At 37.3% G+C, this 20,374-nt stretch overlaps 1 protein-coding gene across 2 annotated transcripts in view; it reads right to left on the bottom strand.

Moving 5' to 3' along the window:
- Positions 1 to 1,861: 1,861 nt before the first annotated feature.
- TRPM7 (transient receptor potential cation channel subfamily M member 7) overlaps positions 1,862 to 20,374 on the bottom strand; it is a 52,937-nt gene continuing 34,424 nt past the window's right edge. For both annotated transcript variants that reach the window (XM_041418848.1, XM_041418847.1), the window contains exons 19-40: positions 20,104 to 20,247; positions 19,393 to 19,521; positions 18,445 to 18,729; positions 17,243 to 17,417; positions 16,535 to 16,667; positions 15,300 to 15,484; positions 14,521 to 14,653; positions 13,333 to 14,045; positions 11,247 to 11,323; positions 10,331 to 10,390; positions 9,243 to 9,324; positions 8,795 to 8,865; positions 8,278 to 8,315; positions 7,299 to 7,324; positions 6,912 to 6,962; positions 6,758 to 6,823; positions 5,861 to 6,144; positions 5,451 to 5,533; positions 4,925 to 5,130; positions 3,898 to 3,949; positions 3,699 to 3,805; positions 1,862 to 3,405 (exon numbers count right to left, since the gene is read on the bottom strand). In XM_041418848.1, the coding sequence (XP_041274782.1) occupies positions 3,275 to 3,405; positions 3,699 to 3,805; positions 3,898 to 3,949; positions 4,925 to 5,130; positions 5,451 to 5,533; positions 5,861 to 6,144; positions 6,758 to 6,823; positions 6,912 to 6,962; positions 7,299 to 7,324; positions 8,278 to 8,315; positions 8,795 to 8,865; positions 9,243 to 9,324; positions 10,331 to 10,390; positions 11,247 to 11,323; positions 13,333 to 14,045; positions 14,521 to 14,653; positions 15,300 to 15,484; positions 16,535 to 16,667; positions 17,243 to 17,417; positions 18,445 to 18,729; positions 19,393 to 19,521; positions 20,104 to 20,247 (3,231 nt within the window). In that variant the 3' untranslated portion in view covers positions 1,862 to 3,274. The remainder of the gene's footprint in view (positions 3,406 to 3,698; positions 3,806 to 3,897; positions 3,950 to 4,924; positions 5,131 to 5,450; positions 5,534 to 5,860; positions 6,145 to 6,757; positions 6,824 to 6,911; positions 6,963 to 7,298; positions 7,325 to 8,277; positions 8,316 to 8,794; positions 8,866 to 9,242; positions 9,325 to 10,330; positions 10,391 to 11,246; positions 11,324 to 13,332; positions 14,046 to 14,520; positions 14,654 to 15,299; positions 15,485 to 16,534; positions 16,668 to 17,242; positions 17,418 to 18,444; positions 18,730 to 19,392; positions 19,522 to 20,103; positions 20,248 to 20,374) is intronic.

Here is a 20,374-nt window from a genome sequence, read left to right as displayed (position 1 = left end):
TGCTACCAACTGCAAGCTCTGGGGCTGAGAATTAACTTCCCATTACTCTCACTACAGAGTGGATTATCGCAAGGAAAAGTGTAAATCCAGAAAAGAAATATTAAACCATCAGAACTTTTTTCAGAGGCCTTGTTACATATTAGAAAGTCCTACTTTTTTTCCCAGCTGGTCTTTTAGGAATATTTGATATGAACTGTTACTACCAAGTCTCCAGCTGTAGTCTTTTTCCCCCTCTCCAAATTCCTACACTGTTAAAAGTTATGGCATTAAGTGAGATGCAACCACAAAGATTTAACGTGTTGGAAGTTAGTCAGGCTTAAAAACCAAACCCCTCCTTTTCCAAATCACAAGGCTGCTGAGCAGCAGCTACAAAACCAGCTCCCCAGGAGCTGGTTTTGTATATTTTGCCACAATTTGGGATTGGTTTTCTGAAATGTTTCACCACCTAAATACTGCAAGAAAGCAGTCAACAGTGACTTTGGTGAATTAATTAAAAGTCTAAATTATGTAGCTTATTAATTTCCCTATATGATAAATATTCTTAAATACCTTCCTGGTAGGAAATTCACTGACACATTTCAGATTTTGACTAAAAAATAATAAGAGAAGGTTTGAGTTATATTCCTGTATTTAAAAGCTAGGTCTAAGAAGATATGCCAGTACTTTAGCTCTTGAATAGTCATCAGAAGTTCCAGTTCCATCACTTTCCTCCTTTTTGGTAATGTAAAGGAAATTTAAAAGCTAAAGGATCACAGCTTCTCCCTATTTATAGAACATTTCAAGACTGATGAGGTTTCAGCAGAGGAGTGACACTTGATGTTCTCAAACAAATTGAATTTCATGGAATAGTTTTCACGTTCCTACTGCCCAACATCAGCAGGATGTGGCACTGTCCAAACAGCCGGGCTTCTTTTTCAAACCAACTTGTTTTTGTCCTTTGCCACCACACTTTTCCAATTCCTTCCCTAAAGGGTACTTGACATTTGTGATTTTTTTTTCCTGCAAGTACGAGGCAGATCACTTCTGAAAGTTACACATTTCTCCCCCTTTAAGAAGAGTTTAGACATACTCTTCTCATGCAATTCAAGCTGTAAGTCACACAGAGTAAGCCCCTGCTCATGCCAGGCAGATGTACAGAAATATGAACAGTGGTAACCACTCCAAATCCTACAGGCATTTCCCAACCACATTTGTCCCTTTTGGTCTCGAAAAAGCTTCAGGCCTGAGTCACTGCAAGACTGAGCAGAAGGAACACTCCCCATGATCACTCACACCCATCACAAGGTGGTCACATCTGTTTATTTTGCTAAGAAATGAGTCACAAGCAGAACTACTGAAGAGCAGTAACACAGCTAAAAAATAACTGTGTGTAGTTAAGTATTTGTCAAGAAACAAAGTTTCCCAGCTTTTACAATTTTCTTAAAATTATTTTCTTCTTTCATACACTAAAATTTGGTCACATTTTCAAAACACCAGGCTCCTCTAGAAATCTCTCACAATTTGCAGAGCCAGTCACACTTACAGACTCAGTGCTGCTGTTACTTGGCATTAGAGAGGTGCAAGTACATTTGGAATATCTGCCCATTCCCTCCCAGCAACAGCAAGTGATGCAGTCAGAAGAAGCAGCTCCTAATTAGTGAAGAGCTATTTTTGACTCATTTACTCATTAATCCCCTCACATGTGTCTGGCAGCTATGACACTTTTCACTTTTTTACCTCCCTAGTTTCTGGTGTTGGCCAAAGTTGTGATACCTCAAAGGCTAACAGCTACTTTGATCCAGCGTGGCAAATCCTACTTTTCTGCATAAAGAGTTATTAAATTCACCAAAATAACCTTTCAGACTGAGACGGAGAGCAGAAGTCTGTAAACAAGAATAAATTTATTTTAGATTCTTTAAAGATTTAATGATATACAAAATGTATACAGTATTATATCCTTATAACATTTTACCTTTCCCCATCAAACATAAAACACCATTTAAACAACTATTGTGTTCGTGCCTTAGGTCTGTATCTATAAGATACACTACTGAATAAAAAATTTATAGAGCTATATACTGCCCTTTTAATTAAAAATTACAAATTAGTACCTATGTAACAAAAACAAAATCGCAGCATGAAACTTCAGTTGGACAACAGGTTCTTTTCTTGCTGAATGCTCAACAATATTTGGGACAGTTAAATTACATTTTATTGGCATGAAGGTGCATTGCAATCTCCCGTACTTTACACAATGCTAATCCAACCCTAGTCTCTCTTAAGTAAGTACCACAAATAACATAACATTAAAGATGTTTTCTACACAATTTTAAATACATTTACAAGTTATGTGTACATTCGGTTTCAATATACTGGTTTTAGGAGATCTTTGGAAGGCAGAACTTCTGAAGCAGTCACTACGTACGTACAAGGGAAAGCACTTCCAACTTGTGTTCTTACAAGGCAACTTATTTGGACCAGCACAAACTAATTCTTCTATTAAATATGATTATACCAGTCTATCATGGCTTTGTTACTATTTGACAGTGACTTGATAAAATTGAAATGTGTAAAACAAGAAATTTCATTATGCACAATTCAGGCTCTATTTCACAAAACAAAAGCAACCAAGCCCAGTTTTACAGTCACGAAGCTGAAAGAATCCTGATTCAGGAGACTCTCTCTCTCTCTCACTTTTGGAACACATCAAGTTCCTACCTTCAACTTCAGTCTATTGGCATCCTATATACACCTCATTTGGCTCTGTCCTCTTCAAAAGGCTAGATTAAAAGACACCTGGTGAGAAATATTAGTGGAACACTTCCGAAAACACTCTAAGAATACTCTGGCATTACAGAGGTAGGTGCTTTCTCCTGGTTTTGCTCATCAACAGTAAGACAAATGCCAAAAAGACAAATGCTTTACCTTAAAACATCAACTACCAAAATCCTTTTGGTGGAAGGCATATTTCCCACCACAGGACTACAGGAAGAAAATCCTCCACTAAACCAAAATAAAATAAAAAATAAAACTTTCTGCTTAAAAAGCCCCTTTAAAAACACATCTTAAATACTTGTCATTATTCCACCTTTAGAACGATCAGCTGCCACGCTGCTCTGTAGATGGTTATCACAAGTCATAAAATCCTCAGATTATGGACCAGCCAAAATTCCACTTGTAAGACAGTAATCCTTGTTTTGACAAGTCTTTCTTTTCATTATAGTGAGGGAAAGGTAAGTGACAACTTTGTGAGGTTCCACGAAGTTTGAACGAATCCACTGAGTTGGTCACATCATCAAAGCATCAGACGAATAGAATTGGCCGGATCAGAATCTTTGGTGCAGCTTCCAGGCTGAATTGTCAATTCAGGGGCATCGTCCTGAGGAAATATGATCTTGTCAGGTGTGTAGTCATTCCTCTTCAGATCTGTACAAACAGAACAAAGTCATAATGATTACTATGTCTTGAGCTAGTAGAATCAAGGGGGTATAAATGTCTAGCAAAGAACTGGACATGCAAATGCAGTTAGAAAGATTAATTCCAGGATATGCACTGTCAAAAAAGGGATGTTTTTATCATAGGTGAAATTAGAAGCCTAAAGTCAAACGACAAAACTGCTGTTTATTACTTGTTCCACTTTGACAGCATGCTTGACTATTTCATTATGTATCATACAGCATCTCATCAGTGTCTCAGAAGGAGGGTCCTGCAGCTCTTACCAGGAAGTTTCAGTTTCCTGCAGCAGGAGTTACAGTGGTGCTTTGCTCTGAAGTTTTTTATTGCATCCTCTCCCAGATTGGCTGGACCAAACACCATATCGTATGACCTTAGAAACAAAGTGCACATAAACATCACTTGCACGTCTTCTCCTTCCAGTGAAAATTCTATATAATACTTTAAGTCTTTATTTAGCCTTACCTTTTTTCCCCAGCTTTTATCACAGAGGGATCTGTCAAATTTTCACCAACACCTTCAGACAGCACATGAAGAAAAAGTTAAATCTGATACACTTCTGATTACATAAATATATTAATATTAAAAAGCCTTGGAATCCTTAGCTATGACTTCTCAGCTTTTCCAAGAATAAAAACAGAAAAAACCCATAACAAACACAACCCAAATTATACATGATCCTCTACTCCCAGAAAACTGCTCCTAAGCAAGCACTTTGTACTTCTCAGATTTCTTCCATCTATTTTTGCATTTCCTAGCTTGAGTTTTCACCCATGAGAAAAATCTCCTATACAGTTCTCACTGCCAGAATATCACAGAGTTCAGGATAAAACCAGCTTACCAAAAAATAGCATTTTTATGCCACATTTCATTGGGAAAAATGTATATATTTATAGTTTCTGTGTTGCTGTAAGATTTAATACTATATTAGAACTAAAAAGCTGGTGAAGGGTCTGGAGCACAGGTCCTGTGAGGAGCAGCTGAGGTGTTTATCCTGGGGAAGAGGAGGCTCAGGGGAGACCTCATCACTGCCTAGAACTACCTGACAGGACACTGCAGCCAGGTGGGGGTCAGTCCCCAGCAGCAGGACAATAAAATGGACTGCAGTTGCACATGGGGAGGTTTGGGTTGGATATGAGGTAAAATATATTCACTGAAGAGGTTGCCAGGCACTGTAACAGCTGCCCAGGGAAGCGGTGCAGTCACCACCCCTGCAGGGATTTAAAAGGTGTTTAGGGGTGGCCCCTGGGCACATGGAGTGTGCTGGGTTTGGCAGTGCTGGGTAAAGTTGGACTCTGATCTTGGAGATCCTTTCCAATCTTTATCATAATATGATTAAATAAGAAAATCATAGACCCTAACTAACTAGAAGAAGAAGCACTACATAATGCTTGTTGCTTATTACAAACCTATAAATTCTTAACAAACTGCTATCAAAGAAAAACCCACACAGACCTTGGCCCCAATCCAAGTCTCAAAGTCAGGGCATTACCTTGCAGATCCAATACCAACAGTTCTCCCCTGGTATACTCATATGTCCAGTGGCTGAAAGCCAGCATAACCTCCTCCAGCATGTTAGTTGGGATTATTTCATCCCCATTATTGTTATTGTATTTTCTAAACTCTCCAGTCATGCACTCTTCAACTGCAAACCACTGGCCAGCAGAGTGGCAATATAACAGGAAAACTTCCAAGAACCTGGAAAAAATACACTTAATATATATCCAAAATAGGGGTTTATCATTACTCTTAGATTTTTATTTGATTTACTAACAATTTAAATACCTTCAAACTTATTACACAAAGACATTTAGATTATCCCACTAGATTAGAATCAGTGCAGAAAATATCAGTGGAAAATACTGCCAAGGACAATTCTGCTTGCCACATTCACAGTAATATTCCAAGACATATCCACATATGATTATCTTAATATATTTGATGCATCTGTTAACAGCCCTGTAGGCATTGCCCTGAGACAAAAGCATGCAATATAATGGCAGTTTAAATACACTCACCTTGGAGAGTATGGGATGGATTTGGGCTTCATCTGGTTGAATGCAAAGGTGAGCTTCTGTGCTGCTCTCTGCTGCTGAATTTCCTGCGAGTCAAACCCACACCTCATTAGCTGCTTAACAGAACAGGGAACAGCAGAGAGCCAAGCAGGCAGTGGGAACAGTGTCTGTTACCCCAAGACAGAGTAACAGATTACTTGTTGTTTAAAATTATACCTGTTTTTTAAGAATTTGAGCTCTTTGATTAAATAAGCCATCCTGGAGCAGAGTTTTTAACCCTTTTACTCATACAGAATCCCCCACTAACTTTTTTCTTACTCTAATAAGTATATACTAGTTTACAGGTGGGAAAATAATTCCTGTTTAAATATAATGCCTGTCCATGTTTAATAATTGACAAAGATAGAACTTACTCTCAAGCACAAGTGCAACACAGTGTCCTCCTTATAAATGCTTGACCAAGTATTCACAACTTCAGGAAGAAAAGACTTGATGATATAAAGATGTCCTGACTTCAGGATATCGTATTCTGACCACGTGCATACAACTTTGAGAGCTCGACGTAAACCTCCTCCCATCTCCTCTTTACTTAAAAATTCAATTTTAGCACAGAGCCCCAGCTGTGACCAGGAGGACATGCTGTTGTTCAGGATGCTGGGAGAGCTCTCTTCAAGGCGATACACGGTGACTGGTTCACCTGCGGCGCAGCACAAAACCAATCACTGAACTGAATCTTCCAAGTTTGAAATGAAAAGCACTGAAAACACACCATTTCTTACAACAAGCTGCAGTATTAAGTCATTCCAAACATCTTGAATTAACAAAAAATTTAAACTGCCCAGTGGGATGACCCCTCTGCAGCTTTTTTCACAGAGCTGCAAAATTTGTCCTCCTGTTTAGATCTATTAATGACACTGTTCAAACAGCACTAAGAACATTGAATAAATGTTTGTTCACAGTTCAAACAAGTGAAGACAACTTAAAGGAATCCATCCAAAATAGTCTGTTATAAAACTGTTAGTACAATACTACCATCACTGTAACACCATTTCTGAGAACAACTATAATTAAATCTACATTTCATAATCGAGTTGCCCTAGAAAAGGTGTCATATTCACATATATTTCTGAGCATTCTAAAACAGACTTCTTTGAGTTCATTAAGACTTCAGTTTCACACTTGCTGTGAGAAACTGTGAACTTTGCCTTGATCCTTCTATATTAGAAGGATCCAAATCAGAATCCATATAAGGTTTGCTTTCCTTCTCCAAAAGACCACAGAAAACCAGCAACAAGAAATACACTTCTTACCTCTTGGAGGCACAGGAGTGAATGGAATGCTCTGTGATAATCTCATCAGGTTATTTCTTTCTACAGCTAGAGGAAAATTACAGCATTTGTTAAAGTTTAGGGAAATTATAAATGTCAATAAAAATACAAGCATTAGTTCATATGAGGGACTGACCTGAGTAATAGTAATTGATATCCATGATAGGCTTGAAAGGAGAAGCAATGCCTGAAAAGAGATTAAGGAGAAAAACAAAGGAAAAAAGGGATCCTCTACTAATTTATGTACTAAAATACCACACACTAAGATCGACTGCCAAGTAACTACAGTTTGAAAAGGATCTGCTGTGAAGATAATTAAATATTGCACTTAAGCCTTCAGTACCTCAGGGGGGAAAAAAATGTAGTGCTTAATGCTTGGCTGTTAATTTAAATTTTTTTAAATCACAGTATTGTATGTACAATAACTTCCAAATTACCATCAATTAAATACATTCCCATACAAGACCCAAGCAGTTGGTTATATATAAAAATCTCTCACCTTCAGAGCAGAAAGAAAACTTACCATTCAATGCATCTTCTTCTGATGGCCTGTCAAATGCCACAAAAACAACAGTCACCTTCAAACTTACTCTGTATGCCCTGATTTTGACACATCATCCTAGGTCACCTTATTAACCTCACAGTACCACTTTTATCCTGTTTTTTGTATCCTATTTTTCAAGGGCAGTACAAGTTTCTTAATTACAAAATAGTAATGGAAAGCTGTTAAGTAATCTCATGTTTTTACAGCTACACTTTAAATACCTCCAAGTCATGCACAACATTATGCTAAGTTTGCATCACAAGAGCTCGTTCCCACAGAGGTGCTTTAATTAAAACTTGTTCACAACAGCTTACCCTTCTGTTATCAGATAAATAAGGTAATGGCTTTAACAGTTAACTCAGGGGGTAATTGCTAATGAGAGAAATGTCTGCATAAGTTCAGAGGTGGGTACAGTTTGAAAGGCTGGGTAAAGACCTTTAGCAGGAAGCGAGCTGCTCACTACGTGTCAACACATTTTCATGCTTTGCCCTCCAACGTGTGACACCATTAATCTAAGCAGAACCTGTTAAAGCATGATGAGAGCTCAGCCTGACCCACCCATGAGCACCTGCAGCCCAGGGAGCCAACCCCGTCCTGGGCTGCATCCCCAGAAGAGTGACCAGCAGGCTGAGGGGGTGATTCTGCAAGAGACCCCAGCTGGAGCACTGTGGCCATCTCTGGGGCCCCCAAGGTAAGAAGGAGCTGCTGGAGAGAGCCCAGAGGAGGCCACAAAGATACTTGGAGGGCTGGAGCCCCTCTGCTCCAGAGACAGGCTGGGAGCCTTTCAACCCAACCATTCTATGACTATCCTATGATTCCAGTGAATGCATTTGGTTATTTATTAGAAGGAAAAAAGTTTTGTGGGGTATTTTTTCTCATTAAATACCACTATAGCCAAAGACAACCAATAAAAAAAACAGATCAACATACAGAGTGATAAAATTGCTTCATTACTTACATTTGACTGCTATTTGAAGGTCTGCCTTGTAGCCAATCCTTTAAAACAAAGGAGAGGAAAAACAAAGAGGGCTTCAGTTTTGTAAGGAAAGCAACAGTTTATTCAGTTGGAGGTGGGGTGGTAATGTGTTTTAAGCCCCTGGAGTACAGCCTGTTTATTGGAAATAAACCAGGCTGTACTGAACTGCAGTAGAATGGAGGGACCCAAATACAACCAAGAAATGGTAACTACAATTAAAAGAATAAATAAAGCTCTATATTCACTACTGTTTATGGATTATATAAGTAATTCTTTTCCTTAAAAGAAAAGAATTTTGATATTATTTCTACAAACAGAAAACAGCACAGATTTTCATAGTGAGAACATACACAACTTCTTCCCTTAGTGAAAACAGGTCTCCTGTTGCCTCCTAGAACAAGCAAGTCCACAAATCAGTATTACTCTTTATCTGTTTCTTCTCCTTTATTTGTTCAGCTTCTAGTTCTGCTCAAGAATGTCACAAGAGGTTGATACAAACCGTCAGTAAGGCTGCTTTAGAGTCAACTTGCTGCGTGTCTTCACTCGATGCTCTCCTGCTCTTGCTGTACACTACAAATGAAGGAGATTTGTAACTGGACAAAGAATGGCAGCTCTCAGTGTCACCTGTTTCCTAACAGTGAACAAACAGACAGCTTAACGTCGCTTTCATGAAACAAGCCTGACCCACAGCTTTAGAAGAAGTTTGCAGTCCCAACTAGATCACTTTGCTTTTTACAGCTCTGGCTGTCTGTGGCAAATCCAAGGCAACAGAACTGAGCTGGCATGGCTAGAAGAACCACAAGTAGTAGAAGATTCAAGTACTACCAAACATGAAAATATTTCAAGATTATTTAATCATTTGTGTTTCCCTTTCATCTTCTTAGGATACCCATTAGCAAGGCAAGGTAGAGACAACATTAGGGGACCTGAGCAGGGCCCAGACTTACACTGCTCCGAGTGAGCTGTCAGAGGGTCTGTGAACCCACCACAAGAACTGGATTGTTGTAGACCACTGTCAGTCTGAAGACCCTACCAAAAAAAAAATTACATTTACCATCAGTCATCATTACCATTATTGTTTTCAACTACTACTCTTGCAACCCAATCTGCCCAGTTTTTCTTTTTAGGACTGGCCAGGATTCTTCAAAATTTCTGGATGTACTTCAAATACCTCACTGCACAGAAATGCACAAGTTGAGTGCATTAATTCAGTTTAAATGCTCTTCTCACAGTAGCCAGCTGTAACAGCCTCAGGCACACATTAAGACTCCTGACCCACACTTTGCAAGGGAATGTTATAATAGCATAGAACTGCAGAAATGTCACGCTGGATCCTACAAGCACCATGTTCAGCTCATCTGTTTCATGCCTTTGTTTGCTACCAATTCTTATGTAAGAATATGGCTCTGGCAGAAACTAAATTTCAGTTTGCACCCACTTAAAAGAGCAACAAAATGTAGTAAACTCCTGCCACATAAAAACCTACGAGTTATGAATGCAACTTCCTTATGGAACTCCTTCATAGCAGTTACACATTGTTGGAATATGTACTGAGGTGTTCAACTTTTGACAACAAAATATTTCTTTTGCAAAAAAGGAAAAAGGTGGTTTCATCACAAACTAGGACTGTGTGTAGAGTGGCATAGGGCTAACTCATCTATTAACTCCAGTGGATACCTGAATAACATGTAAAAATTCATTGTGTCCTGCTTTTGATTCCTAAAATTGTAACAGTTAAGAAGATGTTACCACCCTTTTTCACCCTTCCCTCTTACAGAATACACCCCACACACATGAACATACACATGCCTCTGTGTGTGTATGTGTGTCCAAAATGTCTTTCTGATGACTGGTTGTGTGCATAAAAACTATTTCTTTACATCCCTAAACACTAGAATATTTCAGATCTCTGTCAAGGAGACATTCAGTTTACAGATAATGAGACAAGAACAGAGACCCATATCTTTACTGGAAAGCATATTTTAGTAAGTATTGAAAATAACATTCCTAACAAATGGAAACTTTCTTTACTTACTTGAATTCTGGTTGTCTCTATACCCTCCAATATAGCTTTTTTGAAGTCTTCCTGCTGCTCCTGTCAAAGAAACAAAGTAAATTGTTAATAATAACACCAAAAAAACTGTGCCCAAAATACATACAAAAAAACTTCTTGGTTTTATACTCATCGAAAAGTTCAGAAGCAGCAACTCAGCAGAACAGAAGCATTGCAAATGGTCATAATGCAATTCTCAGGTGTATTCTCCCCTGAATGCATGACAACTGCAAATAGTAATTTGTACTAATTCAACAGCTACATAGCAAAAACTAGGATTCATATACATATATATACACACACATACACTGTAGTACTTGGAAGGCAGGTTTATGAATAATCACTTTTCCATCTTAGTAATTTTTATTATTATTTAAGGAAATTTCATTAAGGAAATGGAAATTATTAATTTTAGTTTATGACGAGTTTATTGAAAAGTTTTTTCTTCTTGGCAGCATAATGAACAATTTTTGTCACTTTTGAAAATTATATTCACTGTCATCTTGCTTTATAAATTATAAAGTAAATTAGTCTAGTCTTCCTAAAAGCTGATCTTGAAATTTATGAGTGTAAAATATTTAGTTGAACACTAATTATGGGATACTTAATTTTATCTTGATTCACAGTTGTAGTCATCTTAGCTTTCATAACCTCAGAGCTTGTTTATTATTTCACTAGTATCCTATTATGAAGCAACAGTACTTGATGGCAGTTAAGGTTACGTGAGTTTTCACTGGATTTTTTTTAATCGTGAAACAGATGCAAAGTGCATTCTGCAATGATTGTGTAAGTTTTTACATTATATTTGGTCTTAGGCTTTTTCCGAACATACTGTGACGTTACAGTTTAAAAGAAAATGATCCCCATTAACATACTTGACAAAGCCTTTCATGCTTACCTCAATATCAGCACTTCTTTCCCTCATTTTGCTGGCTGCCTCTTTGAACCGCTGTAGGTCCATGCTGTCTCTGTGACCTTTGACACAGTGAATTCAAAAAGAGTATTCAAAATCAAAGGCAACCTCCAATGTTCTGACCATGCCAATAGTCTGCATCACCATAGCAAAGGGTCACAAACCACCTAAGGTCTGTGTGCCTGTTTGCACTAGGAAAGACATTACAAGCACGCTAAAGTGAAGATCGGTGTAACAATATCAAACTACTGCCTTTCCTGCACTGAGGTGTGGAGCATCACCATGCAAAAAGTAAAGCTAATATTTTAAATTTTTACTCAAGCGTGTGCTCCTCACAGGAAAGGAACAAAGCCTGGATTACAGTACTTTTATGTATGCTTAACAAATGAAGGGAAAGTAGACAGTTTCCTGGAGGTAGCTTTTACAATATACCCTTCATCCTCCCAGTTGCAAGAAATACTTTTCAGAATTTTCCCAATCATGTGGCTTTCTAATGAATGAAAATCTACTTGGCTTCACAATTGAAACCTGCATGGCATCACAAGTGGTGTAAATTGTGGACAGTAAGAATGAAGGGTATGTTCTAAATGCTAGAGATGTCAGAGGACCATATACAAAAAAAATCTGGCTCCAGTAAATAAGTATAGTTAGTATTCAAAGTTATTAGTGGTGAAGTACATTTAAAGATTAGATAAGAGTTGTACAATCACTGTCCATAATTTCTGTTTAGCCTTGCTTTCTTTTTTCAGCCATGAGGCACTTATACATAAATAGCTAATGTAAGTAACTTCTTAGAAATCAAAGTTTCACAGCAGTAGAATAAACTCTTGTCTAGAGATTTAAATTTATACAACCTCAGCAAATCTCTGGAAAACACTGAGACATCCCTAAACAACTTTAGCAAGACAACACCTCTGCAGACAACCTGACAATTCCAGATTACAATCTTCTGCTAAACACTCAGCATACTTAAAGCATTATTGACTTTACAGGGATCAGTTAGTAAACCCACACCTGTGTTTTGCAATGAATCTGCCACTGTTTTACCATTCAAATATGTAGGTAACTAACCAAAACCATCCACTTTTTTACTGTTAAGCAGAACTTGAGGGGAGGCAAAATGTTGTATTGAATTAAAGGACTTTGGAAGCTTCCAAAATGACAGCCCCAACCCAGGTTAGCCTAGGCAACAGTGGAAGATCCCAGCTGTAACAGTGTTTAGAAATATAGTATAGGAGGAACCCTCAGCTTGACACAGATACCACAAAGATATTTGTCCAGGACTCCATCAGCCTGAGTAGTGTTCTGTAATTACGTCAAGAAATAGACAATATTTTTGATTTATGCAATCAGAAGGTAGGAGCTTTATAATGACCCATAAAAGGTTTGTCTACAGTGCCCGTACCAAGCTGTACAGCTGCTAATTGCCCAAAACTGCTATGCTCAACAACTGGAAAATGTTTTTCAGAAAAATATTGTCTATGTGACAGAATTATGGAGAAATTATAATTTCAGTTAAAAAAAACATTCAAGCAACATAGGGAAATTAGAGATGTTAAATGCAAAAAAAGCAGAGCAAAATGGTAGAATAAAGTCACCTGCAACCGGAATACACCCAAAATACCATACAATTCTTGATAAGTCAAACCTTGTGGCTTAGATTTGGTCCACAGTTTATGAAGTAGTCCCATAAGGATGTTAGAACATAAATCTCGGGTTTGCAGTTCCATTGCATGGACATGCTGACTTTTGGAAAGTTCATCTTTAATATTCAATTTTCCATGTGAGCCGCCACAGTTGACTGTTGACATCAAGTCGCCCGTTGACAAAGAGAACTTCGTTTGGGGCTTGTTCTTCGCTAACTTGACAGGGGACTGGTGAGCACATTTGTCAACTCTGCAGCTGTAGTTATCATTAGTGTCACTCTCATCATGAATAAAACCACAATTAACGTATCCTCCATTTTCAACACAAGGTTGGGTGAAAGCAAGGCAAGCAGAGCCAGAAGCAAGAGGATAAGAGCAGCTAATAATGACTTCAGGACATTCAGAATCTACTTTGTTATACTTACCCACAAATGCACCAAATTCTACATTATTATCTCCTTCTGTAGCCTTAGAGAAAACAGTCTCTTCATGCTTTGCTGAAGAATCCAGCTGACTTTTGCAACTGGGTCGAGATGGAGTGCTAACAAAAAACTTGGTTGTTGGGGATGTTACATGTGGCATGCTGTTGGATGAGTTGCCTAATTTTTTATTTTTACTAGATTTTGAGATCTCTGCAGCCTGTATTCGTTGGCGAAGTTCTGGAGGGGAAACAGCATTTGAAAATAAGGCACTGCCTGAGGAACCTGCCTCTTGGAAGTTTTTTTCTTCTCTTCGGGAAGCCAGAGCCAACTCCTGACCAATTGTCTTATGCTGGACTTCTTTGTCATCACGGATGGAAATGTTACAGAGTAAAGCGTTATTACTCTCAAGGCCTCCTTGTGGAAAAGAGCCAAAGACATTTCCAATGCTGTGCTTTTTCCACACAGATGATCTCAGAGAGCCATCCTCAATGAGATTTTGTGCCAAATGTTTTGAAATGCTCAATTCCCGCGTGATTTCATTATGAACCTTGCTGGCTTCTGAAGCTTTCTGGGCAGTCAGTGTTTTCAGAGTATCCACAGTTAGAGCAGACAGATCCTGGAGGTGGCCAATCTGTGAATCTAAAGACTGTAATGACCTTTTAATGTAGTTGACCCGATCACCAACTTCCTTTATCTGAATGCACATTTGTTCCACCCTAAGAAAAATCAAATTATGAAGTAGATATAAAAGGTATTTTTCTCAACATGCAAAAACCCCATGATTATAACCCTTTCTCTTCATTTAATCAGGGGGAAAAACAACTTTGAAATGTCACAATAATACAACAGCAGTGGACTGTTTTGTAATACAACATTTGTACATACTTCTGAATCACAGAATTAAAACAGCTATCAATAGAGGCCTACAGCTCTTTCTGAAATCTATCAAAGTTTCTTAAAACATCATGGGAAACTAAATAATACAACTGCCTCAGTCTACTGAGTGCTTCTATAGGTCAAGAAGAATCAATCACATTATCAGTTTCTGCATAGCAATGGAAAGATACCACATAAAATTTGCATAAACACTTTATGTTCTTGAGCTGCATTTCTCCCCCTTTAAAGTACATTTAAAAAAACCTCTAAGAGTTCCAATTCTCTATTCAGAAATTTTAATTGTAAATATTCTACCGTTCAAATGTGACTCGAATCCTCTCCTCACTTCCAGAATGAAATTTATCATCCTTTTCATTGAAATACATCTCAACACACAGCTCTTCAAAATCATGAAGTTTCTTCTGATCTTCTTCTGTCAGGAAGAGCTCTAAAGAGAGATCAACATTTAAGATGACATATGTAGTGAAGTCGTACAGGTGCTGAAAACTAATAGTCGTAACTCTACAAAGGATGTTAATAATAAAACAGTACAATAAAAACAAAAAAAAAGAATCCAACCCAAACCAATAAACCCTACCAGAGGGCCACCTAAAACCCTTCCTCTCTCATTGCAAAAAAAAAAAATTCAAGGTAAAAGACTGACAATAAAATAAAATGAAAATAGTAATTCTGAGAGGATCTGTGCACAATATTATCATTGCTTACGCTCCTACCCTTTAACCCCTCGGAGGCAGAAGCTAGATTCCTTAGCTGGATTTTATTTTTTTTTTAAGTTTCAAAGAAGTTTTACAGCAAGAAAATAAATTTTCTCCATTAGCAATAACAAGAAATCTAATCTATTTGTTTGTGTGATAGATTAGTTTTAGTGGAGATTTCTAGGGGTTGGCATTAAAACTCTTGAGAAAAGCACGGTGATTTTCAAAAGAATTATCAGTATTGAAAGCACACAAAATTAAGACCCACTTTGACTTTCTTCACAATACACATTATAACCAAGAACGTGATGCTTTTCTAACAGTTTGCTTTAACCATATCAAAAGCAGTACTGCAATTTTTTTGAGAACTGTTCATACTTGGCCCATCTGAAGCCTTGTCTGTCTTTCTTCTTTTACATATACAGCAGAACAGGGAAGCCATGTGGCTAAGAATGATCAGTGGTGGAGGCAGAACAGGTTTTTCATGGTAGGCCATAATGAAATGATAGCGCTGATACTTCCACACGATGTTTGAAATTGCCTTGACTTGTAAATACACGTTGCTGAAAGGGAACAGAACAATATTAACACATCAAGGTGTTTTTTGGGGTGGTGGGGAGTTGTTGGTGTTTATTTAGTGGTTGTTGGATTGTTTGTTTTTTAACACTTTGATAACAATCTTGAATTCTGAAGCCAGTTAAGTAAGAGACAAAAGCATAAATTGTTTTTTGCTGCAAAATTATTTTTGTGGAAGTTGGAAATACATTCAAGAGAACACCATGATCCAGAGGAAGGAAAGGACTAAAGAAATTCTCCTATCAGGTGACATCTCAGTATCGTTACTCAGAAATAAATTACACTGAGAACACATTTCAAGTTTGCTGAACAAAAAAATAAATTATTTCTAACTGAACCCAGAATTTTATATCACGCCATGTTCATTTTGCAGTCTGCCTTCTTGAGTGTTTGTGAGCTGCTTATGCCCCTAAATCAAACACTTGCAGAGAACTATAAAAGACAACTTGCTACAATTGAACCCAACCATCTGGAGAACATTAAATGAATTTAGGAACAACAGTCAATAAAGACAAAAGAACAATTAAGACAAACAAACAAAAAGACAAAAGACAAAAAAGAACAATAAAGACAAAGAAACAATTTGTTTGTTTTCTGACAACTTCTTGAGTGTTTGTGAGCTGCTTATGCCCCTAAATCAAACACTTGCAGAGAACTATAAAAGACAACTTGCTACAATTGAACCCAACCATCTGGAGAACATTAAATGAATTTAGGAACAACAGTCAATAAAGAAAAGAAACAATTTTGTTTGTTTTCTGACAAAGAGAAGTTACAAAATACCTCCAAATTTCCTTGAACTTCTGATTCCCCTGACCTCACAGATGTGACATGAACCAGTCACATCACACACTTCCCTAACTCAGTCATGGGCTTGCAGTGAGGAAGAGACAAAGACCAGCCTTAGAACCTGAAAAAAGCTTTCAGGAAATGGGATTGCTTTGATCTGGCATCAGTTCTTATCTTGTCATCTTACAGCAATGAGATAGATACCATTTCAATTATTAGCAAAAGTTAACTATTATCTACATACTTACTTGAAAAATGCAATCAGGAGATTAACCATGATTATGTACTGTACAAAGAGGTAGACAGCTTGAAGAAACGGGGTCAACCATGTTCCTGGGCCACAGAGATGAGCAACTTTTTCATCAGAATTATTTGCACACACTGTGTTAGGAAAAAAAAGATACAGAGAAGAAATTTACATCTTTTAGAACTCCCAGCAGGTACAGGGGGGAAAAAAAAAAAAAAAAAAAGAAAACACCTAAAAAAAAAGGTCACTTATATTTTGCAACAACCAACTATCATGCACTGGTTCTGCAGTTTGAAATGTCTCCAGGCATTTAGGAACATGGTAGAAAAACATCAGAGACAATTGTTTCTGGCTGATACAATGCTGTAATCATATTATTGGCTTTTTTAAAAAAGCATAGTACATCACCACAGCCAGAATTTTGTCATGATAGCTGTGGGGTAGAATTCAAAAATCTTGCTAGGAACAGCCTTGAGAGAAATTGTAATTATGTAGTTTTCATTCTAAGCCAAACAAGTTTTAGAAAAGAAAATGAAAAATCAGGTCACATAGTTATAGAGCTGCAACCCACAACAGGGAGATATTCCAATGAATGGAATCAATGCCACCAGTACTGGGGCTTTCAGAAAATTGGAATTTCATAAGATTTTCATAAGACCTTCTCAGAGTAAGTTCTCTCTTTACTTGATTCATAATTGCAGTATCTTACCATCAATTTCATAGGCATAGACTTCACCAAAAATCATCCAGTATGGATGAAACACAATATCTCTAGCAAGAGTCCAAGAGGGTGCCTCATCAGGATACAGTATTGCCTTCCTGGGAACACCAAAACTAAGCAGTACAAGTGCCATAATCACCACAATGTAAAACATATTGGCCACCTGTTAACACAAAAAAGTCAGTCAGTTAATCCTCAAGATCATAAATATGATCTCACAACCCTAAAAACTTTTACAGTGGCAGGGTACACTTGAGAAATTCTATGTATTATATAAGGAAAAGAGTCCAGGACACAAATATTTCACTCAGAAAATTTTGTTAAATAACAAGGCCTATTGAAAAAACCCCAAATTTTCCTGTCCTTTTTTTATAATGTATTTAGTACCCTTGGCCAAAGGCAACTGAGCATATTTCCCTTTCAACTTGAATACTATTAGGTACACAAGGAGCAGCTGGCAAAAGAAATACTCCTTCTTAAAGGTATTCAATAGCTGCACAAAAAACAGAGGTAGTTTTCCAAGGGCAGGAACACAGAACCCATGCCTCTTGCAAGAAACCAAAGTGAGAAACGAGCATCTTGATGCCCTTGTTTTTAAGGAATGACAGGGTTCAGTTTTGTGATAACCATTTTATAGAAGGAAGAAACACAAAAGCCCCTTCTACATTCAGATATACAGCTCCCAAGCCTTATAAAGGGTTTTAACATTTAGAATAGCTACTGACAGCAGAGATAGGTTATTTAATTAAGTTTAAACAATTTTGGAATTTTTAGTGTGAGATGACAAGAAGCACAATCTATTTCCAGTTTTCCATAGCACAAAACCATGAAGGTGCTTCAGAACACTAAAAACACAAAGGTTATAAATTTCAGAACTTGGGAAGCTGAATCAAGACATAGGCTTCATCATATTCATTTAAGTCTCTGACATCTGAGAACAAAATAGGTCAGGGAAGGAAGATTTGCCTTTTTTTTACATTTACATAACAGGGATAGCTCCATAAAGGAAGCCTTCTAATCAGTGCTTCTTTGGAAACCCTTTAAGGTATATTGCAGCTAGCTAATTCTGCACACCAAGTTGTTACCCTATACAGCAGGACAAGAAACTTCTAACCAAATAGAACTACTGAGAGAAACTGTAAATGGATGCAGTTGAGGGGGAAAAAATCAGTAACAAACAGAGTACTTACCATTTTCCCAATCATCATAACATAAGGGCCAGCCTGTTGATTTACAGCTAGAAAATCCAGTAATCGCACATACCAAAAAATTATATTGAGACAGTATGTTATTCTTCCAGCAACAAAGACGTAATTTTCTCTGTAAGTGTTTTCTCCAAAATTCCCCTTGGCTCCAAATCTTAACGCAAACCCGATGAAGAAAGTGACAATGGCAACTGTGTCACTGATATTGAAGTAATCACTGAACCACACTTTGATCTTCTGATTAATCTTCCCAGCCTCTGACATAAAAATCTGTAAAAGAAATGAAGGTCAGGATAGCTCATGTTTATTGCACAGGGACCAAGAGTAAAACATGTGAATCACTAGCATTTTTATACTTGCAAAAATATAATAGCTATTCAAATGGAGACCTCTTAAATGCTGAGCAATCAAAACCACTGTTTAACTGTGTCAGCTTCACAACAAGGAAAGGAGGGTTTTGCTCTAACCAATTTATTAAGGAATTTTGGATTTACTGGGTTTTGGTGATGTTTTTATTTCTTTTGAGGCAGTTACTGTGACAAAAATGAACCCTATCTGCCTTCACTTGAGCCTCAGGTACCAGGTTAAGGGACTAACTTTATCTCTCCCTTTTAAAAATTATTACAGAACTTCCATAAAGTCTCTTGCTGACAAGGAACATTGTAGTTATGATGGCTCTCCTGTGTCACTAAAGCTTTTTTTTTTTTGTTTTGGTATCTTGGTCATAGCACTGGGGTAGAGCCTGCCTGACAATCAAATGCACATTTTACAAAGCCTCCATCTAGCAACCTATACCAAGCTTTAAGAAAAAGGTATTAAATCATGTACTCTGATGCTTGAAGTTTCTTAAGGTTTCTTGTTTACAGAATTAGTTTAAAGGATACTGTTTGAACTGACAAAAAAGGCTAAAATCCCAGATTGTTACAGGCATACCTCACGAATTTTCTCAATTGCCGATGTGAAAATATAAGCAATAACAATCCACTCCTGAACAGATGGTAATTCTTCCATTTTCACAAGAACCACAAATGTGTAGAGCATGAGGAATCCTAAGTATGCCAACTAAAAAATGAAATAAAACATATACATATAATTACTGAAGGATCCTTTCAAGATGTACATGGAATCTTTTGATGTGGTATACAATAGAAGCTTGCAGTTGGATTACAAGACTGTATTTACCCCTTTAAACAGACAAGTTATTATTTATAACGGGATACAAACATTTTCATCTTAGAAAAGGAAAAATAGCTGTAATAAGCAATTTATTGTTAGCAAAGCTTTGCTCTTATTACAGCTATTTTCCTTTAGTACAAATTCTAGCATTTCTATTACAGTGATTGAAATGAAGCTGTGCATGCACTTGAGACTAATACATGGTTATAGAACTCCTGCTAGCAACTGATGAAAATAATTACTCAGAACAGAATTAAAAAACCCCAAACCACAGGGAACAGCACGTGCTTATGCAGTTTCATAAAATGAAGTATTTCTCATTTCCAGCTCAGCAAGGTAAGGGGTTTTCTGTCTGCTTTTTGGATAGTGCTTAACATTGACTCAATCAGAGCTACATGTTGGGAAAATAACCCAAAAATCTGTGCTACACCTCCAAATAAAATACACACTATACAGAAAAAAACTCACCGTATTAAACCAAAACTTCACGATTGGAGCATGATAAAATGCATAAAACTTCTGTGTAATTGGGAGCCTTTTAGGTTTTGCTGGAGTCTCCATGTCATGCTTTTCAAAAGCACTGTCCAAGATCCTCACTTCTTTAAAAACCTCCTAAAATAAAAAACCTGTTAACTTCCCACACAAAAATATGTTCTTTCTGGCATTAAATTTCACTTCTTTGAGTTAAAAATGTAATTATTTAAGTGAGGAATATTGCTTTTAATATGTCCCCCTGCCT

Source organism: Onychostruthus taczanowskii, unplaced genomic scaffold, assembly GCF_017590055.1.
Source record: "Onychostruthus taczanowskii isolate IOZ18803 unplaced genomic scaffold, ASM1759005v1 scaffold6, whole genome shotgun sequence".
Classification (NCBI taxonomy): Eukaryota; Metazoa; Chordata; class Aves; order Passeriformes; family Passeridae; genus Onychostruthus; species Onychostruthus taczanowskii.
Note: the sequence above shows the minus strand (reverse complement) of the source record. Positions and strands in the feature narration are given on the sequence as shown.